We start from the raw sequence: 27,099 nt of genomic DNA, 5'->3' as shown, positions 1-27,099 counted from the left end.
CGCAATGCACCAACTGAGGGAGCCACACCACATTGAAATGGTCCAAACATTGCCGAGAGGCTTTAGATCAGGTGAAGAAAATGCTGCCACCTGAACTACTCTGGGAGCTGTCATATCCTGTCATACTCCTGCCTAATGCTTAGAGACAGAATAGTGATTCGATGAACACTTGACCAAAAGTACTGAAACAATTCCATCAAAGTCACCTGGGCATCAATCGAATGAAAGCCCTTGAAAAAAGTGTTGTGTACTGACTGGGCACAAAGAGATTGCATCCAGTGTTCTGTGGCAGCAAAGAATCCAAGTAGAGCTGATCCAAACCATGGCCTCAGGCTGCCAGACCTTGGAGTGGAGTACATATTGACTTTGCTGGCCCAATAAATGGGTGTATCTACCTTGTCCTGATTAAGACCGATTCCAAATGACCAGAAGTACCATCCATGAAGTCAACAACAACAGATGCTACCATTAAACAGCTGCTGCAGATCCTCAGCCGTTTCGTGTGCCAGAAATGCTTGTTTCTGACAATGGCACTCAATTCAGTTCACAGTAGTTTGCTGGATTGTGCCAGAACGGCAGACCACAGTTTTCCACACTTGCTCACCCACAGTCCAGTGGTCAAGCAGATAGGTTTGCAGATATCTTCAAACTGACACAAGGGTGCAGTCATGACCCAAGCGCAGAGGGAAAGACACTGAAGTGGATGAACAGTTCACTGGCCTTTTGGAAGAACTGTGCAGGACAAAGGAAAAGCAATATATGCTAGGTCAACAGGGCTGCTAACTAAAACTCTCAGACTGAAAGGTAATGCCAACACCATGGCTAGGAAGCAGTAACTTAACACCAAATGAATACTGCTCCTTTGTCGCATCAATCAAAATGGTAGACTTCTTTCCCGGAACAAGGACAAAAGTAAGAAGGGAGCATAGATGTCACTGTATTTTTGGTCTAGTCTCAACAAGGCTGGAATGAGAGGAAGGGAATTAAATACCACCAAGTTGAAATGCTAATTGGCTGGAATATGCACTCTCAGGAGCATGACTGCCGAATCCGTTCTGCGGACTGATTGCGAGGGCATGCAGTGTCCATGGTTGTGACACTAACGAAGAATTCTGAAATCAAGTGGGAAGGAGCATCGGCTGAGGCTCTTAACACAATTCTGCTGACGTATTGAATTACATTCCAATCAGGCCTCGAGGGGAAGTCTCCAGCTGAAGTACTTTTGGGAAGATAACTGCGCAGCACATTGGATACAATGCTGCCCAGTGTTCAACATCTGAAACAGCAGAAGATCAAGTGCTGTCCTGTGCTGGCGTGCCTTATTCTGATTGTCAAAAATTGCTTCCATTATGATTAGTTAGTTTAGAAGCTGCAGCTGCTTTTCCCATTAGATAGATGCCTAGTGTCCAGTTTCAAATATCCTGGGTACATAAAATAGCACATGGGAGGGGCTTGCTTTCTTCGTCCTTTGTTTAAAGCAAGATGATTGGGTAAGGATGCTCTGCACACAGTTTTAACCAAATATGTTTGTTGAATGTATTTATGTTTGTTGAGTGTTCAACTTTATAGTGTTGGTAACTTGTTTGAACATTACAGGTGCACAAAGGCAGTTGCATAGACCTTGATTGATGTGTGAAGTCATCCAAGCCCAGAACTGTAGTGTGGACTAGACAGTTTTGTAATGGGCAAGAAACCAGGTCAGATTGTCAAACGAATGGGAAAGTGCTCTACAAAGTTATCATAGACTGACATCATTAGCATCACCATAACCAACCAGTTGTAGTCATGTACTCCCGCAGCCACAACAGTTAGTTGGGAAATCATCAAAGAAAAAGGTGGACCTTCATCTCCTCCTGGAAGGGTTCGGTTTACCCCGACCACTAGTGCCAGCACAGCCGCAAGGAGATGTTACAGTGAGCCGAACCAAAAAAATGCCTTTCGGTCAGCTGACAACCAATCCCAGGCTGACTTCCACTGATCGGTCATTGTTTTGACATTTTGTAGTTATGTGGTTTTACTGAATAAAGACTCAATGCAAATCCTGCCTTTGTTCTATCTCCTGGCTTCAGGTCTCATCAATAGTTACAGGTGAGCAAACACAACAACATTAAAATGCTGTTAATGCAGGAAATATGAGATAGAACAGGTAAAAACTGGACAGCTGATGAAAAGTTATTGACCTGAAACATGAACATTGTTTCCCTCACATGCTGCCTAGCCTGCTGAATACTTCAATAAGTTTTTGTTGTTAAATCATACCCACTTCTGCCATCAACACATCTCATGATATTGTTCAAAGAAGAATGGGGGTATTTTCAATGTCCTGGATTACATTGCTCATACTCAAACATTCAATGCTGTGATATTTCAGAGCTGCTCAAACAATGACAACACCATCTCTTGTAACAGGTTTTAAGTTTTATTGAGGTCATGGAAGTGCTATATATCTGCGAGCTCTTTCTTTATTATTTTCATTTTTTAATTAAATTATTTATAGCTAAATTATTCTCCGATCTGTTGTTGCGTCATCCCAACCATGGAGAGCTTGGCATAGAAATTGCCAAGTTAGTCAATCAATAATGGCTCATTATTCATTGGTAACTGAACAATCACAAGAGCTTCGCTTTCTGCTGATGCTGTCAGACTCTGACTGTTTCTAGCCTTTATAGATTAACAAGCAAGAAAAGCAATCTTGCCACATGGATTTTGTAAGGAATAGTCCCACATCCATACCACCATCATCACAAGAAAAGCATATGCTATTATTAATATTAGTGCTGAATTAAATACAGAAGCGCTCAAAATGCCTACCCCATTGATCAGCAAGCCACACAATTGAGGGCAGACAATCATTCCCCAGAATTGGAAAACTTATCTTCCCCTTTAAATGCTGATCAATGTCCAGAATGCACTAAATATAATTTTTTTGTTTCACTGCATTCACACAATCTTAGACATAAGTGATGAAGAAACGTACATAATAAATGACTAACAACTGGATTTTAGTCACGTTACTGATAAAGGTTTTCAATTCAGATCTTGGCGGAATGGTAATTTGAACAGACATTTAGCATAGTCCTTCAGAGATTTATAAATACATAATTGAAAAAGATAACACCGTTTATGAAAGCTGCTGGGAAAAGTATGATTCTGCTGTGGAAATTGGTACATCCTCTCAATTACATTTTATAGGGGACAACAGATAAAGGATGCCCACCATCTCTTGATCCTCTAAGTTGGCTGTGACTGAAGGATTCATGGATGACTATACCTATGAGGATAAGGGACATACATTTATGCTAATATTTACAAATATTTGAATACAAACCAGACACCATTAATTTCAATATAGTGGTTGCAAAGAATTCCCCAAAGCCTTTTCATCGTCAGACCGTGAAAGAACATCAACCCTAAATTTTAACTTTGTTTCTCCTTTATACATGCTGTCTGACCTGGTGAGAGATTACAAGATTTTCCATTATTATTTCAGATTGTCAGTGTCTGCAATGTTTAGTGCTTGGTGGGTGAGAACTGACAAGGGGCCAGTGAGGTATTTGCTGTGGCTGCGAAGGGAGTGGATGGTGGAGATGGAACAACAGACCAGCGGTGGCGGGTCAGAGAAGACTGGAATCTTGAATTGGTAGGGGAGGGGGAGAAGAGTCCAGTGGTGAAATGTCACTGAAAGTGGTGGAGATGTGGAGGATGATCTATTGAAGACGGAGGCTAGAAGGGTGGAGGGTGACCTCGAGGGGAACCCTATCCTTAATCTGAACAGGAGAAGAAGGGGTGAAAGCAGTAGTGTAGGAAACAGAGTTGTGGTGATAAACCCTGTGAACCGCGGTAGCCACGCTTGTGAAAAAAATTGACATCTCAAACACATTAATGTGGAGAATGTCATCACAACAGATGATGATAAATGAAATTGAGTCATTAAATGAAGCAAGATGGGGAGAAGTGAAATCAAAACAGTTCCACAGATTTGTTAGCAAAAACAAATATTGGTTAATCCCTGGAGATCCAATTTATGTACATGGTTTAGATCAAGGATTCCCAACCGTTTTAATCCCATTGGATTCCTACCATTAACTGATGGGTCTGTGAATCCCAGGGTGGATTCCTCTACTTTAGATGAAGGTAGCAAATATATGGTTGCTTTAATTTGCAGATTATTGAAAGAAAATAAGTTGTGAAGATGATGTAAGGAGAAAGCAAAGAGATGTAGATAGTTTAAGTGAAGGAGCAAAGATCTAAAAAATGGAGTATAATGTGGGAAAACTCAAAATTGGTCTGACAGGAGGAATAAATATCCAAATGGTGAGAGGTGCAAAGGATCTGGGTCTCCCAGTGCTTGGATTAGAAAAGGCCAGTAAACAGGCACACCAAGAAATTTGGAAAGGGAAGAACATGTATTGTTCATTGGACCAGAAGGGAGGTTAGTTATACAGGACATTAGTGTGATCAGTCATGGATACAGTGGGTACCCTTCTCTGAGGGAGGATATTAATATGCTGGAAATAGTTAAGAGCAGATTTACTGATACCTAGATTGGGAAAGTGGTGTCACGGAAAGGTTGGGCAGATTTATCTTGTTGTGTCTCGATTAAAACATAAAAAATCCTCAGGGATCTTAACAGGTTGCTTGCAGAGAGAATCTAAAACTGGCGGTTTAGAACTCTGAGGCTACGTCCACACTATGCCGGATAATTTTGAAAACCAAGTTTTTTCTCTTCGTTTTGACTCTCTGTCCACACTAAAATGGCATTTTCATCCCCTGAAAACTGAGATTTTCAGAAATGGTCTCCAGAGTGAATAAATCTGAAAACGCCTAATATCCGTTGCAGTGTGTACGGGGTAACCGGAGCTTTTTAAAACCGCTGTCATGACGTGCCGGATCAGATGGCGACAGCCCGGCATTTCATTGTTTTCTTCTTCTTATTATTATTACTACTTTATTGTCGCCAAACAATTGATACTAGAGCGTACAATCATCACAGAGATATTTGATTCTGCGCTTTGCAGAACCTAACAATTTCAGAACAGACGGCAATGAGACTGAAGCCAGAAGAGTTAGAAATGTACTCACCAAATATTTTGACCCATAGCTTACTGAATAAATAAGTATACTCACTTTGCCCTGTTTCTGTCCTTGCTTGTACGAAGGTGGTTTACCTATTTATGCAAGTACTTCTCTGACAATAGATGTGTAACAAGCCTAATGTAACGTTGTATGGAAATACAAGATAACACTGATACAGACATGTTTTATACATTTAACAAGGTGCTTTATTAATGCAACAGAGTTAGTCAGTTTTTCAATGTTCGTCGTCAGCGGGGTCATACTGTCCATGAACTTCCTGTTGGTTGCCTCCATACGCTCCAGTATTTGGTCTTTTTTTAGTTTTAAGTCCTCCTGCGCGAGAGCCAAGAGCAATTCCTTTTAAGTTTTTCTACTCTGTAACTGGACAAACGCGCACCAAGTACACCGTTTCCTCTTCGCTTGTTTTCTGTGTGTCCTGCGCATGCCCAGTAGGAGGAGATTCGCCCAAATATCCGTCTAACGTGGACAGAGATATTTTGAAAAACAGTTAGTGTGGACGCCTGTCGTTTTTACTTGAAAGCGGCGTTTTCAAAATTATCCGGCCTAGTGTGGACGTAGCTTAAAATTATGAGGGTCACCCATTTAGTTAGAATTTAGAAGGAGGTCATCAACAACAAGTTATTGAAGCAATTCTTTTCTCTCAAAATAGTGCAAATCTTTGGATGTTTCTTCTTCAAAGCATGGTGAAGTAGAGACATTAAATATCTTTAAATCAGAGGTAAATTAACACTTGATAAGCAAGGTGTTGAAATGCTGCTATGGGTTTTCCTTTCAGTTTCTGTAACTGTCCCCACCTACATTTCACAGTATTACATATTCCTTTGCTTGTAACTTCCCTCAATAATTTATTCACCACATGGCTCTGTAAACTTTGGAATCACCTTGGCAAGTAGATCCTCATCCTATCAAAAATATTCCTTTTGCCCCATTTCTTGCCACACTTCCTTCTCCTTTATATTATTTCTTCACTTTCCCAGTTCTAATGAACTCTCTTTGAATTGAAATGTTAACTTTTTCAGATGCTGCCTGACCTACTGAGAAGTTCAAACAATTTCAGTCCTTATTTCAGATTTCCAGCTTCTAAAGCATTTTATTCCTTATCTAGAAACAAGAGTTGCTTGGCCCCAGCAGTGCTGTTGCATAAAGGTTCCATTTATCTGTCTTTTACGGCATGGTTTCAATCTATTAGGATGCTTCCATTCGAGTATCTATCAGAAATAAAAGGCACATCACTGAGTATCCTTCCTTCTGATGATGAAACATGTAGATTTTATGACGATACATTAGAAAAGGAAGCTGTTTTCTCAGATTTCTACCATTAATACTTAAAAAAGTAATTGCTCACTCATGTAATTGCTGGTTTTAAAATCCAGCTGTGCACAAAATGGGAAAAGAATTTGCCCATTTAACACTGCAATTAAAAGCGATTAATTCTATGTGGAGCACTTAGAGATGCAGTAAGTCACCTGGGCTATTTAAAAAGTACCTCCATTATGAAGGAAGTTCTGTATAAGTACCATATACCTCAAATACTAGCTTTAATATTAGTAGATAGAGACTGATTTCATGGATTTCCATTACAAATGTTATTTCAGAAGAGAGTTATGCTGAGAGATGGTTAAGCCCATGGGAGACCAGCACACAAAACACATTGATTTTCTATGCGCTAACCAACTCTAAAAGAGTATATCATTCACAAAATGTGAAGTTAGGTAGGAACGGGATAAAAATTAGCATCAAATGACTCACATTTGATTAGCTCGTAGTAACGTTTATTGGACCAAGAACGTCCAGTCTTGATCCAAACTAATATGTTTGATGTTCTCTGGCATCAGATGTACACCTAAAGACGACATTATTCACACAGTCCTCATTTCCACTCAATTCAGATGTTAGTCAGAATTCTGTGCTGCTCACTAGAACAAGATGCATATTGTGTTTGTGTGTTTCACTTCTCTGGCTGGACAGCATCAGGAGTAGTTATGGGCTCCTCAAACACCTCTCAGAATGTGTTGCAATGAGCAGTGAACCCCTTTCTCCAACACTTTGCTGCTAAAACTCTTACACATATTACAAGTACTTTAACGGTTACACAATAGGAGTGCTCTACAATTAGAGGCATAGTTAAGGCCATGGTTGGCGTGTCTTCTTTGTAAATGCATTGATAAGTTGGGCCCAGGATAGACCTTTAGAGATGTTTACACCCAGGAACTTGAAACTGCTCACCCTTTTACTGCTAATGCCTCAATGAGGACTGGTGTGTATTCTTTGACTTCCCATTCCTGAAGTTCACAATTAATTCTTTGGTCTTGCTGACGTTGAACGCAAGGGTGTTGTTGCACACCACTCACGCAGCTGGTCTCACACAATCCTGTACACCTCCGCATCACCATCTGTAACTCTGCCAATAATGGCTGTGTCATCGGCAAATTCATAGATGGTGTTTGAATTTTGCCTTGCCAAACAATCATGGGTGTGGAGAGAGTAGAACACACATCCTTGAGGTGTGCCAGTGTTGGTTATCAGTGAGGAGATGTTATTTCAGATCCACACTGATTGTGGTTGCCCGATGAGTAAGTCAAGCATCCTGTTTCAGAGGGAGGTACAGAGGCCCAGGTTTTGCTTATTGATTAATACTGAGGGTATGAAGGTGTTGGACACTGAGCTGTAATCAATAAGCAGCAGTCTGATGTTGGAATTGCTATTATTGAGGTGGTCCAAATCCGAGTGGAGAGCCAGAGAGATTGCATCCGCTGTAGATCTATTGTAGCTTTCGGCAAACTGCCGTGGGCCCAGGTCTTGCTGAAACAGGAATTGATTCTGGCTATGATCAACCTCTCAAAGCACTTCCTCACAGTAGATGTGAGAGCAGCTGGGTGATAGTCACTGAAGCAGATCACTTTGCTTTTCTTTGGCAATGGTATGATTGATGCTCTTTTGAAATAGGTGGGTATCTTCTACTGCAGCAGTCAGAGATTGAGTTGGTTGGCAAAGGCTTTCAGTGCCTTAGCAGATACACGATCGGAGCCTGATACTCAGCGAGGGTTCAACCTTTTGAAAGATGCTCTAGTGCCAGCCTCTGAGATGGAGATCGCAGGGTTTACAGATGCTGAGGGATTCACACAGGTGTAATTTTATTCTGCCTTTCAAGGCGTGCATAAAAGGCATTGAGTTCACCTGGGAATGAAGCATCACCACCATTCATGATGTTGGGTTTTGCTTTGAACCCTGCCAGAGCTGATGTGCATCCAATTCCATCTCTAACATCATTCTGAATTGTTTACTCATTCTTAAAATAGCCTTCTGTATGTCGTACCTGGATTTTTGGATAGTTCTGGATCATTGGTCTTGACGCCACAGACCTAGCCCTCAGCTGACTGCGAATCTCCCAGTTCATCCATGGGAGACACTCATCCACAGAGGTCTGGATGAAGTTGGTGACAATTGTGGCATATTCATTCAGATTCAAAAATGAATCCCTGAATACTGCCCAGACCATCCATTCAGGGCAGTTCTGTAAATGCTCCTTCATCTCCCTTGACCATACCTTCATGGCCCTCACCACTGGTGCTCCAGTTCTCAGTCTCTGCCTGTATGCCAGGAGAAGAAGTACAGCCAGGTGATCGGACTTGCCAAAGTGCGGGCGTGGGATGGCATGTTAAGTGTTCTTAGTGGTGGTGCAGCTTCAAGATGGACTGTTTGAAATCCTCCACAATCATTGGGATGGCATCAGGGTACACTATTTCACGACTGCTGATCAGGTTGTTGAGCTCCTCCATTGACTGGGGTAGATTGCACACCGTTACCAGGGTGACAGCGTAAAATTCCTTGGCAGATAAAATGGATGACACTTGACTACTAGATGTTCTAGCTCAGCTGAACAGGACCTAGACAGATCTGCCATGTCAGTGCACTGCAGTGAGTTAATCTTGAAGCACACTCTGCTTCTCTACTTTAAGGCACTCACCTCTACAGTGCATGGAGTGAATGCTGAATACCTCGGGCAATAGTGCTGCATTCAAAATGCTGGTGGTGAGCCATGTTTCCATGAAGTAAAATACACAGCAGTTCCGGACATCCCTCTGGTACTGCAATCTTGCTCCGAGGTCTTCAGTTTTGTTTTCCAGAGACTTATCATTCAACAGCAAGACAGAAGGAACATGGGGCTGCTCACAATTCCATACCTACTCATAAGGGCCAAGGGCTCTGCATTTCAATCTTATTTGCTTTCTGCGTTTCCTGTTTCTTAAAAGGAATCTGCCGATTTTTGAGAATTGATAGATTTTTTTTAAATGTCTTAAACCCCATAGTGGTGACTGTGGACTTCAGCTGCAGTAGTCCTGTATGGGAATATTTGATGGTTCCCTTTGGAGCTGCATGCAAAGTGTTGCCAATTTCTGGTGCCATCTTTCTTGGATTTTTGAGTATTATCAGATCGTTCCATGGGTGCTTGCAGTCACTGTGCCCATAATGGGTCCTCCTAAATACCTAGAGCACTTTCACTGCTCCTTCAGTCTATAGGGGGTTGTAGATAGTAGATAATAGACAATAGACAATAGGTGTAGGAGTATGCCATTCAGCCCTTCGAGCCAGCACCACCAGATCACATGAAGTATTTCCTGAGCATGAACTTCTAGAATGCTTCGTCCTGAGGGGGGTGATATTTTCAGAGGTTGGCACTGCTTGAATTAATGGAGACAGGGAAACATGGGGCAGCTCCCCACTTCCATGACTACTCATACTAGCTGAGTGCAAGTAAAATGGGAACCACCAAAACACTAGGATAGTTGTCTGATGATGGGATGAAACTGCCTAGCTCCACTTGGGATGCCTTGCAGCGCATGCCAAGAGAGCGTGTTGCCTCAACGTCTCTGAGTTTTTCCCTCAGAGAGCCTGGAATTGTGTTCCAGGAAAAAGTTCTTTCCTCACATCCTCTCTAATTCTTCTGTCATTAACTTTAAAACTTTCATTCATTCATTACGTGCCATGTCATATTGACATTGGCAACCATAGTCTTTCCATGACCATGATTGTTCTTGGCAAATTTTTCTACTGAAGTGGTTTGCCATTGCCTTCTTCTGGGCAGTATCTCTACAAGCCGTTATCAACACTCTTCGGTGATTGCCTGGTGTCAGGTGGTCACATGACCAGGACTTGTGATATGCACCAGCTGCTCCTACGACCATCCACTACCGGCTCCCATGGATCCACATGATCCCGACTGGTCTTCTGCACTGTTCCAGATACCCAGTGTAAGAAGGAATAGTACTTCAGCTTCCATTCAAGCCAGTTACAGACCTCAGCACTCAGTGCAATATTTAATAATATCAGATAAGCATACGGCCTAGCCACTAGGTATTTCCAGCAGTCTACTTCCCAGCAACTGCACAAAAGAATGCATATTCTTTTCAGTTTTGTTTTCTCTCCAACGGCATTCATTCTTCTGCTTAACGAGAGAGCTCTGAGTGCATTGCGGCAGCCTTGGTTTCTAATACACCACAGATATTGATGCTAGTATTCCCTCTGTCCCTCTAGCCTGTTCCCACTTTGTAACTGAAAACACTCTTTCTATCCTGGTTCTGATTAAAGGTTTCTGAACTGCAGAATTACCTACGTTTCTCTCTCCACAAATGCCACCTGACCTGAAGTCTTCCAGCATTTTCTGCTTTTATTCAGATCTTTACAAATGATTTTTCTTTCCGATTTTCATCTGCTATGACTCACTCTTATTTACATGGAAGTAATTGTTTCCATTTCACTTCCCAGTCTGGTAAAAAAAAATGGCTTTATTCCAGATTAGAACTTTTATTCTTGCTTTATCATGATCTACATCTATAACCATTGTATTGCAAGGACAGATTAAGAAGGATTGAGTGTGAAGAATGAAAGGCCATCTCATTTAAATATAAAAGATCTGTCTAGAGCTCGAAGGAATAGACATAGAATGATACTTCTGATTCGGGTGCCTTGAGCCAAGGGTCAAACACTCAATATAAAGGGTCAGCAATTCACGGAAGGGATGAAAGGAGACTTCTACACCGACAGGATAAAGTACTGAGCCAAGGAAGCATGCACGGTCCACATGGGTTGCAAATGCTGCTTCTCAATATGGAAACCGGAAAATCATTGTCCTTAATGTAAATCAGGGGACTTCTCTCACACTCCAATCACTGCCTATAGCAAGTTACACCAATAGCCCAGACAAAGGATTCTAGATGATGCCTAATGATCCCTCACAAGCTGCCAGACAGCTCCAGCTGTGCTAATTATGAAGTTATAGAGCTAGAGCCATGCAACAGAGAAACTAAACCATCAGCCAACAATGTTCATGTCAACTTTTATGTGCATCTACACTAATCCCATTTGGCCATATCCTAAGTGCCTGTCTAAATGCCTGTTAAATATGGTAAGTGCATCTGATCCCACAAGCTCCTGTAGCAGCGCATTCAACCAAATCAGCCACTCTCTGTATATAAGAGCTTATCCAACATATTCCCTTTAAAAGCTTTTGGTCTACATCATTCTAAAAGGGGAGGGTGAACAGCCAGAAATAGTGGTACATTGGTAGCAATGACATTGTTAGGAAATGTGAGGAGATCCTGAAGAGAGAATATAGGGAGTTAGGGAGTTAAGTCTTTAATTAATTATTACCAGCAAATCACCTGTAGTACCAGAGGGACCAACACATCAGACTTCTGTCAAGAGCACTTACCGTGCTATCACTTTGGAAAGACAGATCAACTGGCTGTACTTCGACTCACCGAGTTTAAGCAGAGATTGAAGACAGCATCATCAGTAGTGAGGACCAAGAAGGTATGAACAAGGGAGGCACAGGAGAATTTACAGGTCTGCTTTGAATCAGTGGACTGGATTCCATTCAGAGATTCATCTTTTGAGTCTGAATGAGTACGCCACAGCTGTCACTGACTTCATTAAAGCCTGTGTGGATGAGTGTGTGCCTGCAAGAACTTAATATACATCTCCAAATCAAAAGACATGGATGAACCAGGAGATTCGTAGTTTGCTGAGGTCTAGAGCTGTGGCATTCAAGTCTGGTAACTCAGATCTGTACAAGAAAACCAGGAATGACTTGTGAAGGGCTATTTTGAAAGCTAAGGAACAATTCCAAACGAGGTTGGAGGTGAAGTTATATGCACGTCAGCTCTGGCAGAGTTTGCAGGGCATTTACTTCCTACAAAGTGAAACCTAACACCATGAATGGCTGTGATGCTTCGCTCCCAAACGAGTTCAATGCCTTTTATGCATGCTGTGAAAGGGAGAATAAAACTAGATCTATGAGGATCCGTGCAGCACACAGTAACCTTGCGATCTCATTCTCGGAGACCAATGTCAAGCTGCCTTTCAAGAGGGTAAACCCTCACAAGGTGACAGGCCCAGTGGAGTACCTGATAGGGCTCTGAAAACCTGTGCCAACCAGCTGGTGGGGGTGTTCAAAGACATCTTTAATTTCTCCTTGCTACAGATGGAAGTTCCCACCTGCTTCAATAGGGCAACAATTATACCAGTACCCAAGAAGAGCAGGGTGAACTGCCTTAATATCATCCAGTAGCACTCACATCTACGGTGATGAAGTGCTTTGAGCAGTTGGTTATGGCTAGAATTAACTCCTGCTTCAGCAAGGACCTGGACCCACTGCAATTTGCCTATTGCCACAAGAGGTCTATGGCAGATGCAATCTCATTGGCTCTTCACACCGCCGATAGAATTACCTATGTCAGGATGCTATTTATTGACAACAGCTCAGTGTTTAACACAACCATCCCAACAGTTCTGATCGAAAAGCTCCAGAACCTGGGCCTCTGTACCTCCCTCTGCAACTGGATCCTCGACTTCCTAACCAGCAGAACACAATATGCATGGCGGAAGCCGCATCCCCACCTTGCTGGCCATCGATACTGGCGAGCCTCAGGGATGCTTAGCTCACTGCTCTACTCTCTCTACACCCATGACTGTGCATACACACTGCTCAAGTGCTATCTATAAGTCTGCTGATGATACAACCATGGTTGGCAGAACGTCAGACAGTGATGAGAGGGCATACAGGAGTGAGATATACCAGCTGTTGAGTAGTGTTGTGGCAACAACCTTGCAGTCAATGTCAGAAAAAACAAAGAGCTGATTGTGGACTTAGGAAGGATAAGACAAGGGAATACACACTAGTTCTCATAGGTGGATCAGAAGTGGAAAGAGTGAGTAATTTCTGATTCCTGGGTGTCAATATCTCTGAGGATCTAACCTGGACCCAACATATTGATGCAGCTACAAAGAGGGCATGATGGCAGCTTTATTTCATGAGGCGTTTGAGAAAATTTAGTAATTTGGTATAAATCCAGAAACACTCAATTTCTACAGATGTACCCTGGAGAGCATTTTAACTGGCTGCATCACTGTCTGGTATGGGGGGGCGGGGGGTGCTACTGCACAGAATCGAAGTAACCTGCAGAGAGTTCAGAGAGTTGTAAACTTAGTCAGCTCCATCATGAGCACTAGTGTCCACAGTATCAAGGACATCTTCAATGAGTGATGCCTCAAAAAGGTGGCATCCATCAGGAAGGACCCCCATTACCCAGATCATGCCTTGTTCTCATTACTACCAACAGGAAACAGGTACAGAAGCCGGAAGGCACGCACTCAACGATTCAGGGGCGGCTTCTTCCCCTCTGCCATCCAATTTCTGAATGGATATTGAATCGATGAACACCACCTCATGACTTATTAAATTTCTATTTCTGCACTACTTCTTTAATTTAACTATTAAATATACATATACCTACTGTAATGCAGTATTTGTTCTCTATTACTACATATTGCATTGCATTGCTGCCAAAAAGTCAACCAATTTCAGACGTATGTCAATGATATTAGATCTAATTCTGATTCTGAAAAGCAGGACCTCCAGGGTCGTAATCTCTGGATTGCTGCCCATGTCACACGCCAGTGAGAGTCAGAATAGGATGATTCGGCAGATGAATGCGTGGCTGAGGAATTGGTGCAGGGGGCAGGGTTTCAGATTTCTGGATCACTGCGATCTCTTCTGGGGAATGTATGACCTGTACAAAAAAAGTACAGGTTACATCTGACCTTGAGGGGGAATAATATCCTTGCAGGCTGGTTTGGTAGAGCTGTGGGGGAGGATGTAAACTAATTTGGCTGGGGAATGGGAACTTGAATGATAGGGCTGACGATAAGAGGCAGTTGGTATACAAGCAGACGTAGTGCATAGTGAGACTATGAGAAAGGACAGGCAGAAGATGTGGCAAAATTGCAATTAGGGGGATGAATTGAAGTGTAATGGGGGGGAACCAAAGATGGTAATGAATACAGGATTGAAGGTGTTATATTTGAATGACTCTGTATACGGAATAAGATAGAAGATTGAATGGCGGGGTGGAGATAGATCTTTGCAAAAGGAGCTGTAAGGTGCTCCTTCCCTCCACTAGCCTGCAAGTTACCCTTGGGCAAGGTGTAGCACCTGTTTAGACTCCGATCAGGGTCATGTGAAGCCACAGGAGCAGGTAGTGGTTGGTCGTATGACAAATCCTGGCTATGTGACCACTGACACCAGGCAGACAATCTCTGAAGAGTATTGATAATAGCTTGTAAAGATACTGCCCAGAAGAAGGCAATAGCAAAGCACTTCTGTAAAAAAAAATTGCAAAGAACATCATGGTACATAATAATGATCTTGCAGCACAGTTAACGATGCCAGGTATGACGTTGGGGCCATTACTAAGTTGTAGCTGAAAGAAGATCATAACAGGGAACTAACCATCCAAGGAGTCAGGATCAGTTCCTGCGGATTGGAGGGTAGCTAATGTTATCCCACTTTTTAAGAAAGGAGGGAGAGAGAAAACAGGCAACTATAGACCAGTTAGTCTGACATCAGTGGTGGGGAAGATGCTGGAATCAATTATAAAAGATAAAATAGCAGCATATTTGGATAGCAGTGGCAGGATAGGTCTGAGTCAGCATGGATTTACGAAGGGGAAATCATGCTTGACTAATCTTCTGGAATTTTTTGAGAACGTAACTATGAAAATGGACATGGGAAAGCCAGTGGATGTAGTGTACCTGGACTTTCAGAAAGCCTTTGATAAGGTCCCACATAGGAGGTTAGTGTACAAAATTAGAGCAAATGGTATTGGGGGTAGGGTACTGACATGGATAGAAAATTGGTTGGCAGACAGGAAACAAAGAATAGGGATTAATGGGTCCTTTTCAGAACGGCAGGCAGTGACTAGTGGGGTACGGCAAGGCTCGGTGCTGGGACCGCAGCTATTTACAATATACATTAATGATTTAGATGAAGGGATTAAAAGTAACATCAACAAATTTGCAGATGACACAAAGCTGGGTGGCAGTGTGAAATGTGAGGAGCATGTTACGAGAATGCAGGGTGACTTAGACAGGTTGGGTGAGGGGGCAGATGCAGTTTAATGTGGATAAATGTAAGGTTATCCACTTTGGTGGCAAGAACAGGAAGGCAGATTACTATCTGAATGGTGTCAAGTTAGGAAAAGGGGAAGTACAACGAGATCTAGGTGTCCTTGTTCATCAGTCACTGAAAGTAAGCATGCAGGTACTGCAGGCAATGAAGAAAGCTAATGGCATGTTGGCCTTCATAACAAGGGGATCTGAGTATAGAAACAAAGAGGTCCTTCTGCAGTTGTACAGTGCCCTGGTGAGACCACACCTGGAGTATTGTGTACAGTTTTGGTCTCCAAATTTGAGGAAGGACATTCTACCTATTGAGGGAGTGCAGCGTAGGTTCACGAGGTTAATTCCCGGGATGGCGGGACTGTCATATGTTGAAAGATTGGAGCAACTGGGGTTGTATACACTGGAATTTAGAAGGATGAGAGGGGATCTGATTGAAACATATAAGATTATTAAGGGATTGGACACGCTAGAGGCAGGAATCATGTTCCCGATGTTGGGGGAGTCCAGAACCAGAGGCCACAGTTTAAAAATAAGGGGTAGACAATTTAGAACGGAGTTGAGGAAAAACTTTTTCACACAGAGGGTTGTGGTTCTGTGGAATGCTCTGCCTCAGAAGGCAGTGGAGGCTAATTCTCTGGTTTCTTTCAAGAAAGAGTTAGATAGAGCTCTTAAAGATAGCGGAGTGAAGGGATATGGGAAGAAGGCAGGAAAAGGGTACTGATTGTGGATGATCAGCTATGATCACAGTGAATGGTGGTGCTGGCTCGAAGGGCTGAATGGCCGACTCCTGCACCTATTGTCTATCATCTATTGTCTATTGATACATATTGTATTGAAAGGATATGCATTTGGGCAGAAGGGTTGGCATTGATTTGTTGGTTAGAAATGAAATCAAATCCTTATAAAGGAGTGATATAGGATTAGAAGATGCAGAACCCTTATGGGTAGAGTTAAGAAACTGCAAGGGTAAAAGGGCCCAGATGGGAATTTTATAATAGGCCTCCAAATAGTTGCCAGGATGTGAAATACAAATTTCAATGGGAGATAGAAAAGGCATGCAAAAAGCACAATGTTACAGTAGTTAGATTGGTGCTGGATCGAAGAGAGGGAATTTGTAGAATGCCTTTTTAGAGCAGCTTGTGGTTGAGCCCAGCAGGGGAAAGGCAATTCCGGACTGGGTGTTAGGTAGTGAACAGAATTTAATTAGGGACCTTAAGGTAAAAGAACCCTTATGAAGCAGTGATTATTGCATGATAGAATTTTCCCTGCAGTTTGAAAGGGAGAAGATAAAGACAGTGGAGTAAAGGGAAATAGAGAGGCACAAGGGAGGAGCTGGCCAAAGTCGATTGGAAGGGGGCACTAGCAGAGTTGTCGGCACAACAAAAATGTCTGGAGGTTGTGGGGACAATCTGGAAGCCCTGGGATAGATACATTTCAAAGCTGTAGAAGTATTCTAAAGGGAGGATGAGGCAACTCTGCCTGACAAGGGAAGTCAGGACATAATAAAAGCAAAGGAGAGGGCATACAATATAGCAAAAATTAGTAAGAAGTTAGAGGATTGGGAAACTTTTAAAAAACAACAAAAGGCAATTTAAAAAAGTATAAGGAGGGAAAAGATGAAATATGAAGGTAAGCTAGCCAATAACATCAGAGGAGAGCATAAGTTGTTTTCAGATATATAAGGGCTAAAAGAGAGGTGGAAGTAGATATTCGACTGCTAGAAAATGATGCTGGAGAGGTAGTAATGCAGGACAAAGAAATGGTGGAGGAACTTGATAAATATTTTGCATAAGTCTTTACTATGGTGACATTAGCAGTATGCCAGAAATTTGAGGATGTCAGGGGAAGAAGTGAGTATTGTTGCTATTACTAAGGAGAAGGTGCTTGTAAAGATGAAAGGTCTGAAGGCATACAAATCACCTGGACCAAATGGACTGCACTCTAGTGTTCTGAAAGAGGTAGCTGAAGTGATTGTTGAAGCACTAGATTCTGGAATGGTTCCGGAGAACTGGAAAATTGCAAATCTCACTCTACTCTTTAAGAACGGAGGGAAGCCAAAGAAGGGAAATTATAGGTCAGTTAGCCTGACCTCAGTGGTTAAGGAAGATTTTGGTGTCCATTATTAAGGATGAGGTTTCAAGGTACTTGGAGGCAAATGACAAATTAAGCCAAAGTCAAGATGGTCTCCTTAAGGGGAAATCTTGTCTAACAGATCTGTTGGAATTATTTGAGGAAATATCAGGCAGGAGAGTCAGTGGATAGTGTTTACTTAGAAGGCCTTTGATAAGCTGCCGCACGTGAAGCTGCTTAACAAGAGCATGGTTTTATAGGAAAAATACTAGCATCGATAAATGATTAGCTGATTGGCAAGAGGCAAAGACTGTGAATAAAGGGAGCCTTTTCTCATTGACTGCTGCTGAGTAGTGGTGTTCTGCAGGGATTGGTGTTGGGACCTTTTCTTTTCACGTTATACTGTATGTGACTGATTTGGATGATGGAATTAATGCCCTTATGGTCAAGTTTGCAGATGATACAAAGGTAGGTGAAAGGGAAATAGTGTTGGGGAAGCAGGGAGTATGCAGAAGGTCTCAGATAGATTGGGAGAAAAGGCAATGAAGTAGCAGATGGAATATGTGTTGGTTGTCTGTTTTTTCCGATGATGATGTGTCTGAGCAGGAGGAGTTTTCTAGTGAAAAACTCGTTGCACTGGTACGAAAAATCATCACGACTGGAGACTTCCTCAGCTGCAGTGGAGCGCCATGAGGCCTTCTGTACCTTCTCGTGCCCTTCGCTCACAACAAAGTGTTGCAGCACCACCTTCTTCACCGCCAGATCGACCTTGTAGTTGACCTCATCCGCCCAGTCCACAGGACTGACTTTGCATGCCAGGGTAGGCCCATTCCTATCTCACCTGGGTTGGAGGTTTCCAACTACCCTCACCTGGTTTAGCCTGCCTGTCGAAGCCGTGTACCAATGTGTGGCCACTGTCGCATGCAAGCAGTTACTTGGAGACACAGGCAAGAGCCGGGTGGCAGGTGGAGACCAAAGGTGGACAAGCTGCCAGCGGGCAGAGCATGACAAGCCCACCACCAGTGTGCTACCCCTCCCTGGGCACCTCCGATGGAATATGGTGAGAAAAGTATATGGTCATCCACTTTGGTAGAAGGATTAACGGTGCAGACTATCTTCTAAATGAGGCGAAGATTCAAAAGTCATAGGTGCAAAGTGACTTGGGATTCTTTGCGCAGGCTTCCATAAAGTTAACTTCTAGGTTGAGTTGGTGGTAAGGAAGGCAATGTTAGCATTAATTTCAAGATGACTAGAATACAAAAGTGGAGATTTAATATTGAGGCTTTATAAGGCATTGGTCAGACCACACTTGGAGTATTGTGAGCAGTTTTGGGCCCACAGATCCAAAATGTGATGGACCTGCTTTTGAAATCAATGGAAATGTGCATGAGGTGGGCAGACTAGTGAATGCAAATACAATGTGCTATCGGTGTGCTTGAAAGAAATAGATTCATATCTATTCACTTATTGCAGTTTTGAGAATGAATCTTCTGGCCCTGCTGAGCTGTTTGGTAAATATTATAAATATTACAAAAGTATTACAACTAATTGTGATGGGTTCAGATGGAAGCAGAGTATAACACTAATATTAATGTTATGGTATTTAATGACTTTTGAAAGTATTCCCTGTGTTTTTCAGTAAAGCCATTTTTTTTTGCATTGATAAATGAACAGAGGCGAAAGACACTTATTCCTACCTGGAGCAGCAGAATATCTCCAGAGGCGTGATGTACTGACTCCAAATACAGAGTGCAGCTGGCATAAGAAAGAGAACAGCTACCCAGCAGCAAGCCACTATTAAAGACATGAAGAGCCCAAAGTCGTGCACAGCTGGGATCTGGTGGGAGCAAAACAGGATTGTTACCAACTACCTCAACAGTAAATGTCCACTGATTCAGTCAACAATTAGGCATTGATAAGGACAATTGATCTGGTTTCAATCCAACTGGCCTGGTTCCCTATGCTGTTTGTGATTAATTGTGCTTACGGTAATCACTTCGTATTTCTGGAGAATATATACTGATCACAAGTTAGGAGTGCATTCACTGAAGCCAAAGTAAGAGAATTAATGGGAGACAGCTACAGCATACCAATGAAAATGAAGGACTAACCTGGGAAAGCATGGAAGGAGTTCTTCCCTGTTCTAACAAATGGCCTGCAACCTGAAATTTAAATTTGCTTCCTTTGCTATCACAGACGCTGCCTGACTGCTGTGTGTTTCCTCTTTCTGTTTCTTCCCTGTATTTAACCATCTTTAAAAATATAACATTGTGCCATAACATTCATCTAGTTAAGCAGTTTTTATATTCATAATTCTAGAAAAGTTATTTTCATACATTCTAAATATTAAGCAAAAATAAATTTAAGATCATTGCAAAAGGACACTTAAAATGTGGGCCACTAAATGAAGGATAGAGACAGTCTAAGAGGTATCGGAAACAAATAATGAATTTTTAAATATTTTAAACTTATTTTAAAGTGCTTTTAATGTGCCTTTTCAATGTGTTTTATCACTATTTCTGCACTGAATGGTGTTGTATGGATTATTAAAGCAAATATACTGTGCATTATCATATTGACATCAGAACATGATGATCAGCTAAGTCAATATGATGTATACTGCAAGATACATGTTGAAACAGAATATATTTAAAACTTTCAGACTGTAAAGGTCAGGGTGCTAATTTTGACTTGTGGGATTAGGCTGGAAGCAGACAGATAAACACTGGGTAGAAGTGCATTAAATTTACAAGAAGTTCAGGTACGACCTATGAAAGACTACCTTAAGAGTGAAGTGAAGTTAGAGATGGAATTTGATGCATGTCAGCTCTGGCAGGGTTTGCAGGCCATTACAATCTACAAGGTGAAACTTAACGTCATGAATGGTTGTGATGTTTCACTCCCAGTTGAACTCAACTTGCTGGGAAAGGGAGAATAAAACTACAACTGTGTGAATACCTGCAGCATCGGCAACCCTGTGATATTGGTCTCAGAGACTGACATCAGAACATCTCTCAGGGTGAACCCTTGCAAGTGCCAGGCCCCAGTATTGCACCCGGTAGGGTACGGAAAAGCAATGCCAAGCAACTCGCAGGAGTGTTCAAGAACACCTTCAATCACTGATGCAGTCAGAGGATCCCACCTGCTTCAAAATGGCATCAATCATACCAGTGCCCACAAAGACCAGAGTAAACTGCCTCCATGACTATCGCCCAGTTGTACTCAACTGTGATGAAGTGCTTTGAGAGGACGATTATGAGTAGAATCAACTCAGCCTCAGCAAGGACCAGGACCTACTACAATTTGCCTATCGCCATAATAGTCTACAGTGGATGCAATTTCACTGGCTCTCCACTTGGCTTTGGACTACCTGGACAACAATGATAACTATATCAGGTTGCTGTTTATTGATTATATCTCAGCATTCAAAACCATCATTCCCTCAGTACTAATCAATACGCTTCAAAACCTGGGCCTCTGTACTTCCCTCTACAAATGAATCCCTGACTTCTGCCTCTGGAGACAGCCTAATGTAACATTGTATGGAAATACAAGATAACACTGATGCAGACACGTTTTATACATTTAACAAGGTGCTTTATTATTGTATTGCTTGTACAAACATTCAATAGATGCAATTGTCACTTTTGCCCAGTAACTCATTTTATTGGACATGTTAAATACAGCAAAATAATACACAAAGACATGGCAAAAGTAAAGGCAAACAAATGAGGTAACAGCAATTTCACTTTTGCCCAGTAACAAGCCTTATTGCATTTAGTTGCAGCTGTCGTCCCTTTCATTGGTGAAGAGACTATGGCTGTAGGAAATGTTTCTGACAAATGTGCACCAAGTCTTTCATTTGGCAATTTCCTTTTAAGTTTTTCTAGTCTGTAACTGGACAAATGCGCACCAAGTATACCGTTTCCTCTTCGCTTGTTTTTTGTGTGTCTTGTGCATACCCAGTAGGAAGAGGTTCGCCCAAATACCCATCTTAATGAGGACGGAGATATTTTCAAAAACGCCTGGTGTGGACGCTTATCGTTTTTACGCGAAATCGGTGTTTTCAAAATTATCTGGTCTAGTGTGGACGTAGCCTAAGGAATTGATTGTGGACTTCAGGAATGGGAAGTCGAGGGGACACACACGGCCAGTCCTCATTAACAGTTCAACAATGGAAAGGATGATCACTTTTGTGATCTGGTGTATCAACATCTTTGAAGATCGTTCCAGAGCCAACATATTGATGCAATTATGAGGAAGGCATGGCACTGACTATATTTCATTAGGAGTTTAAGATGCAGCATGTCACGAAAGACTCTAACACATTTCTACAGATGCACTGTGGAGAGCATTCTAACTGGTTGCATCACATTTTGGTATGGAGAGACCACTGCACAGGACTGGACAAAGCTGCAGAAGACTGTAGACTCAGCCAGCTCCATCACGGGCACTAGCCTCCTTAGTATGGACTACATCTTCAAAAATCAGTGCTTCAAAAAGGTGCACCCTTCATTAAGGACCTCACCTTTCAGGACAGGTCCTCTTCTCAGTACTCAGAGAGGAGGCACAGGAGCGAGAAGACACACAATCAACATCTTAAGAGCAGCTTTTCCCCCTCCACCATTGGACTTTTCAAAGGACAATGAACCCAGGCACACTACCTCGTTATTTTTGTGCTGCTTATTTCTTATTGTAATTTATAGCAAATTTTATATATTGCGCTGTATGTTGCCACAAAACAACAAAATTCATGACGTATATCAGTGATAATAAACCAGGTTCTGATTCTGATTCTGATTCTATAAGGAGTACGCTGACAAAGTATAGAACTTGAAACATTCGCTGAAGCAAAAATAACATTTGCAACAGAATGCAAAACAGTTAGTGTGTGTCCCGGTTAAATCATCTGAAAGAGAGCAAACTAGGATGATAATCTCAGCCTCCAAAATAAGAAGCAGGACTTATAAAGAATAAAACAGAAAATGTATTTTTAAAATGATTAAGGGTACGATACTGCAGGAGGCTGTTAATAGGTAAAATCAAAGAGTGAAACGAGAATCCGCACGGTGGTGCAGCTGGTGGAGCGTTGCCCCACAGTGTGTGAGAGCCAGCTTTGGCCCTGACCTCTGTTCCTGTTTGAGTAGAGTTCATACATTTTCTATGATTCCTCTGGTTGCCTCCCACGTTCCAGAGATGAGTGGGTTACTGGGTTAATTGGTCATTGTAAATTGCTCCTAGTTGTGCAGTTAGGTGGTAGAACCTGGGGGTGTTGAATCTGGGAGAATAAAATATGAGATTAATGCAGTATTACTGTAAATGTTTTCGTGGATTCAGAGGGCTGGAGCCAGTTCCCTTGCTGTATCTTTCTCCACTACTCTAAAGCATGAGATTAGAGAGAGAAGGCAAGAAGAAGGAAACGGAGAGAGACAGAAAAAGATGGTACGACAGGAAAGAAGAGAGACTATAATTAAAAGGGCACAGTAGGGGGGTAGAAACTGAACTACAGTCAGTCAATGAGGAACCCCTGAAATCCTGAGCAACCTGCTGTGAGACTTTGTAAACTGTTCCACGAGAAAATCTGCAGATCCTGGAAATTCAAGCAACACACACAAAATGCTGGTGGAACGCAGCAGGCCAGGCAGCATCTATAGGAAGAAGTACAGTCAACGTTTCGGGCCGAGACCTTTCGTCAGGACTAACTGAAAGAAGAGATAGTAAGACATTTGAAAGTAGGAGGGGAAGGGGAGATCCGAAATGATAGGAGAAGCCAGGAGGGGGAGGGATGGAGCCAAGAGCTGGACAGTTGATTGGCAAAAGGGATATGAGAGGATCATGGGACAGGAGGCCTAGGGAGAAAGAAAGGGGGAGGGGAGCCCAGAGGAAGATGGAGAGCAGGCAAGGAGTGATCATCAGAGGGACAGAGACAGAAGGAAAAAAAAGGGGAGAATAAAAATAAATAACGGATGGGGTACGAGGGGGAGGTGGGGCATTAACGGAAGTTAGAGAAATTGATGTTCATGCCATCAGGTTGGAGGCTACCCAGATGGAATATAAGGTGTTGTTCCTCCAACTTGAGTGTGACCCGACGCAGACTGGGAGACTGTTTCGCTGAACACCAACGCTCTGTCCGCCACAGAAAGCAGGATCTCTCAGTGGCCATATATTTTAATTCCACGTCCGATTCCCATTCTGATATGTCAATCCATGGCCTCCTCTACTGTCAAGATGAAGCCACACTCAGGTTGGAGGAACAACACCTTATATTCCGAGGGGTAGCCTCCAACCTGATGGCATGAACATTGACTTCTCTAACTTCCGTTAATGCCCCTCCTCCTCTTACCCCATCCCTTTTTAAATTTTTATTGCCCCCTTTTTTTTCTTCTCTCTCTGTCCCTCTCACAATCACTCTTTGCCTGCTCTCCATCTTCCTCTGGGCTCCCCTCCCACTTTCTTTCTCCCTAGGCCTCCTGTCCCATGATCCTCCCCCTTCTCCAACTCTGTATTCCTTTTGCCAATCATCTGTCCAGCTCTTAGCTTCTTCCCTCCCCCTCCTGTCTTCTCCTATCATTTCGGATCTCTCCCTCCCCCTCTCACTTTCAAATCTCTTACTACCTCTTCTTTCAGTTAGTCCTGACAAAGGGTCTCAGCCCGAAACATCGGCTGTACTTCTTCCTATAGATGCTGTCTGGCCTGCTACATTCCACCAGCATTTTCGTTGTAAACTGTTGCTTCTTTCTCTGGGGTACAACATGTTTAATAAATCTGTTTTGCTTATATAGCACAGGGGGTACATACATACCTACAGTGGCTTGTTGCTGGCACAATTAATCTCCTAAATTACTTTAAGTTAAGTTTGAATCCAAGGCAAAATATGAATTGGCAAGCCTTGCAACACTCCCAAGAAACTCAACATGGAATTTTTGGGGGATTTTGCAACTGTTTTATTGTCCAGCCATTCTGAATTATCCTTAATGAGGTGGTAGTGAATCACCTTCTTTAACTGAGCAGTTCTTCTGATAAAAGGTACTCGCACTGAGCCAGGTTTCAGGATTTTTGGACCCGGTGACATTGATGGAACAGAGATATGGAAAGCCTGGTGTGGGGGTGGGGGGAAAGTTCAGTTGGTGGTGTCCCCATACTGTGGAACCATTGCCCCTTCCTGGTTTTAGAGGCTGCGAGTCAGGCAGGTACCATCAGGGTATCCTGGGTGAGAAACGTTGTGCAAGTCTGGTGAGTAGGGGGGAGAACAGGGTCACGCAAATGGATGGTGTCAGGTTTCATGGTCCTGTTGGATTTTTACTTACCCTGGCAAGCAGGGTATTTCACTATACTCCTGATTTGTATCTTGTAAACTATGGAAAAAAATTGGGGAATTAGGACTGGAGTCACTCACCAAAGTGTTTGCAGTTTCTGATGTGCTTTTGTAGCTATTGCAATTCCCACTGAGTCTCTGATCAGTGCTGACTTCCAGAGTGTTAATATTGGGAGGTGCAAGGGTGGTATTGCTGCTGATTTGGAGGCCAGTCGTTCTCATTTCAGTGATGGCCATTGCCAGGACTTTGTGGCTTCAATATTACTTACCACCGTCATCACATGCCGAAATGTTGTTAATGGATTTTACATCTTTGACCGAAAATAGGGCTAAAAATCCAAGCTGCATCAACAAGTTGAATCATTAAAACAAAATGATTTAATTTGTTTTAAAATTTAAAGTTGAAGTTTGGGGATAACCTTCCAATGGCAACAGGTTTTGTCCATTATCGGGCTGACTGGAGTGAGCCTCGATGAACTTTTGGCAGCTTTTTATAACCAGGTGATTTGCTTGGATATCTTGGAGTGTGGTTACGAGCCAAATGAGTGGGAACAGTAGATTCTCATCCTATGGGACATTAAATTTGGCTTAGTGCCTCTGAAATCAAAGCATGCAGGCTAGGCTAAAACAAACAGAATGATTCGGTCTCAGCAGAGCATTAATCCGACAATTTCTTAAGGGGACACTAGAGTTCAAACGCACTACTGAAAACTGGACAGTCAAATGGGCTTACTTAAATAAACATAAGGAATAAAAGGAAGAGTAGTTCACTAGATCCCTCACACCTGCTCTGACCATGGCTGACATGCTACCTCTGCACCATTTTCCTGTATTTACCCTTTATCTCATGACATCTAAAATCTGACCTCTGCCTTGAATATATTGAGCGACTGAGTTTCCATAATCTTATTAGGTAGAGAATTCCAAAGTTGCGCTATGTTCTGAGTGAAGGAATTCCTTCTAATTGCTGACCTGGCTCGATGACCCACACTCCAAAAACATGACTCTGGGTTCCAGACGTGTCAGGCAGGAGAATCATTCCTGCATTACCTGGCCAAACCCTGTTAAATTTTGTATGTTTCAACGAGACCACCTCTCGTTCATTCGTTTAAACTCTCAAGAAAGTAGGTGCTGTCTTCTGAACTTCTCCCAATAGGACTGATCCCCATCCCTTCGATTTATCCATCTTTGTCAGCAAATAAATGCAACAGAGAGCAACTCTTCACAATAATATCATACAGCATCCTAGCATGCCACCTGGCCCTTTCTACCCACGTGTGTCCTTTGAGTTGTGCGACCTGTTGTTTTCCCACTGTCCTGCAATATTTCCATCAGGCATCTTTCCAATTTGTTCTATGTCCCTGCGTGTTCCAAATTGTAACAACACGCTCCATAAAAAAATCTCAATCCCTCTGACCTTCCTCTGACAATGTTAAATGTGCTTCCCGTCTACTTGCCTATCAACCTACAGACACAATATCTACCTTTCAAGGGCCTTTATTACTTTGAATGCCTGCATTAAATCTCTCTTGCATGCCTTATACTCTAAACTCCTCCACGATTCTGCACTGATGTTCTCTGTAGCACTTGATATGCACAGAGCATCCTGTGTATCTCCTTCTATCTGCACTGTGGCTCTAAATACGGCGTACAGGCCAGCAGCAGCATTTTGCTTTATGTAATTACCATATTTTACAGAATACTTCACTCTCTGGAGCATGAATCTTCCAGTGAGATGAACCTGATGAAAGAGATAGTATGGTAAAGAATTCTAACAGAAAATAGGAAAGCATGTCAATCATACAAATGAAATAAATTAGCATGCTACACAGCTTCAGGTCTTTATAATTAACCAACCTGGGAGAATATATTGGCTGCATAGGCAGCAGCTGTAGTGAATGAGGTAAAGAAGGTGGCTTTTCCGGCTGTTTTGATGGTGTGAATCATCCTCTCCTGTGGGCTGATAAGGTGGCTTGCTTGTCGGAAAGTGTTAATGAAAACAAAGACATCATCCACCCCTGAAAATAGAAAGGTAATTGCTGAAAAATAGAAATAAATAAACACATTGCATTTTTACCTTGAGAACTGAAGGGTGGAAGTGCTTTGCTAACATTCCCATGCCCAGCACTTAAACCCAAGGTTATTTGAAGTGGCTC

General features: G+C 42.4%; 1 protein-coding gene across 2 annotated transcripts in view; it reads right to left on the bottom strand.

The window, feature by feature from the left end:
* The window catches only part of disp3 (dispatched RND transporter family member 3), a 439,032-nt gene that overhangs the window by 162,108 nt on the left and 249,825 nt on the right, over positions 1-27,099 (bottom strand). For both annotated transcript variants that reach the window (XM_063033465.1, XM_063033466.1), the window contains exons 7-8: positions 26,801-26,961; positions 19,326-19,465 (exon numbers count right to left, since the gene is read on the bottom strand). In XM_063033465.1, coding sequence (XP_062889535.1) covers positions 19,326-19,465; positions 26,801-26,961 — 301 coding nt within the window. The remainder of the gene's footprint in view (positions 1-19,325; positions 19,466-26,800; positions 26,962-27,099) is intronic.

The sequence above is a fragment of the Mobula hypostoma genome, chromosome 25, assembly GCF_963921235.1.
Source record: "Mobula hypostoma chromosome 25, sMobHyp1.1, whole genome shotgun sequence".
Taxonomy (NCBI): domain Eukaryota; kingdom Metazoa; phylum Chordata; class Chondrichthyes; order Myliobatiformes; family Myliobatidae; genus Mobula; species Mobula hypostoma.
Note: the sequence above shows the minus strand (reverse complement) of the source record. Positions and strands in the feature narration are given on the sequence as shown.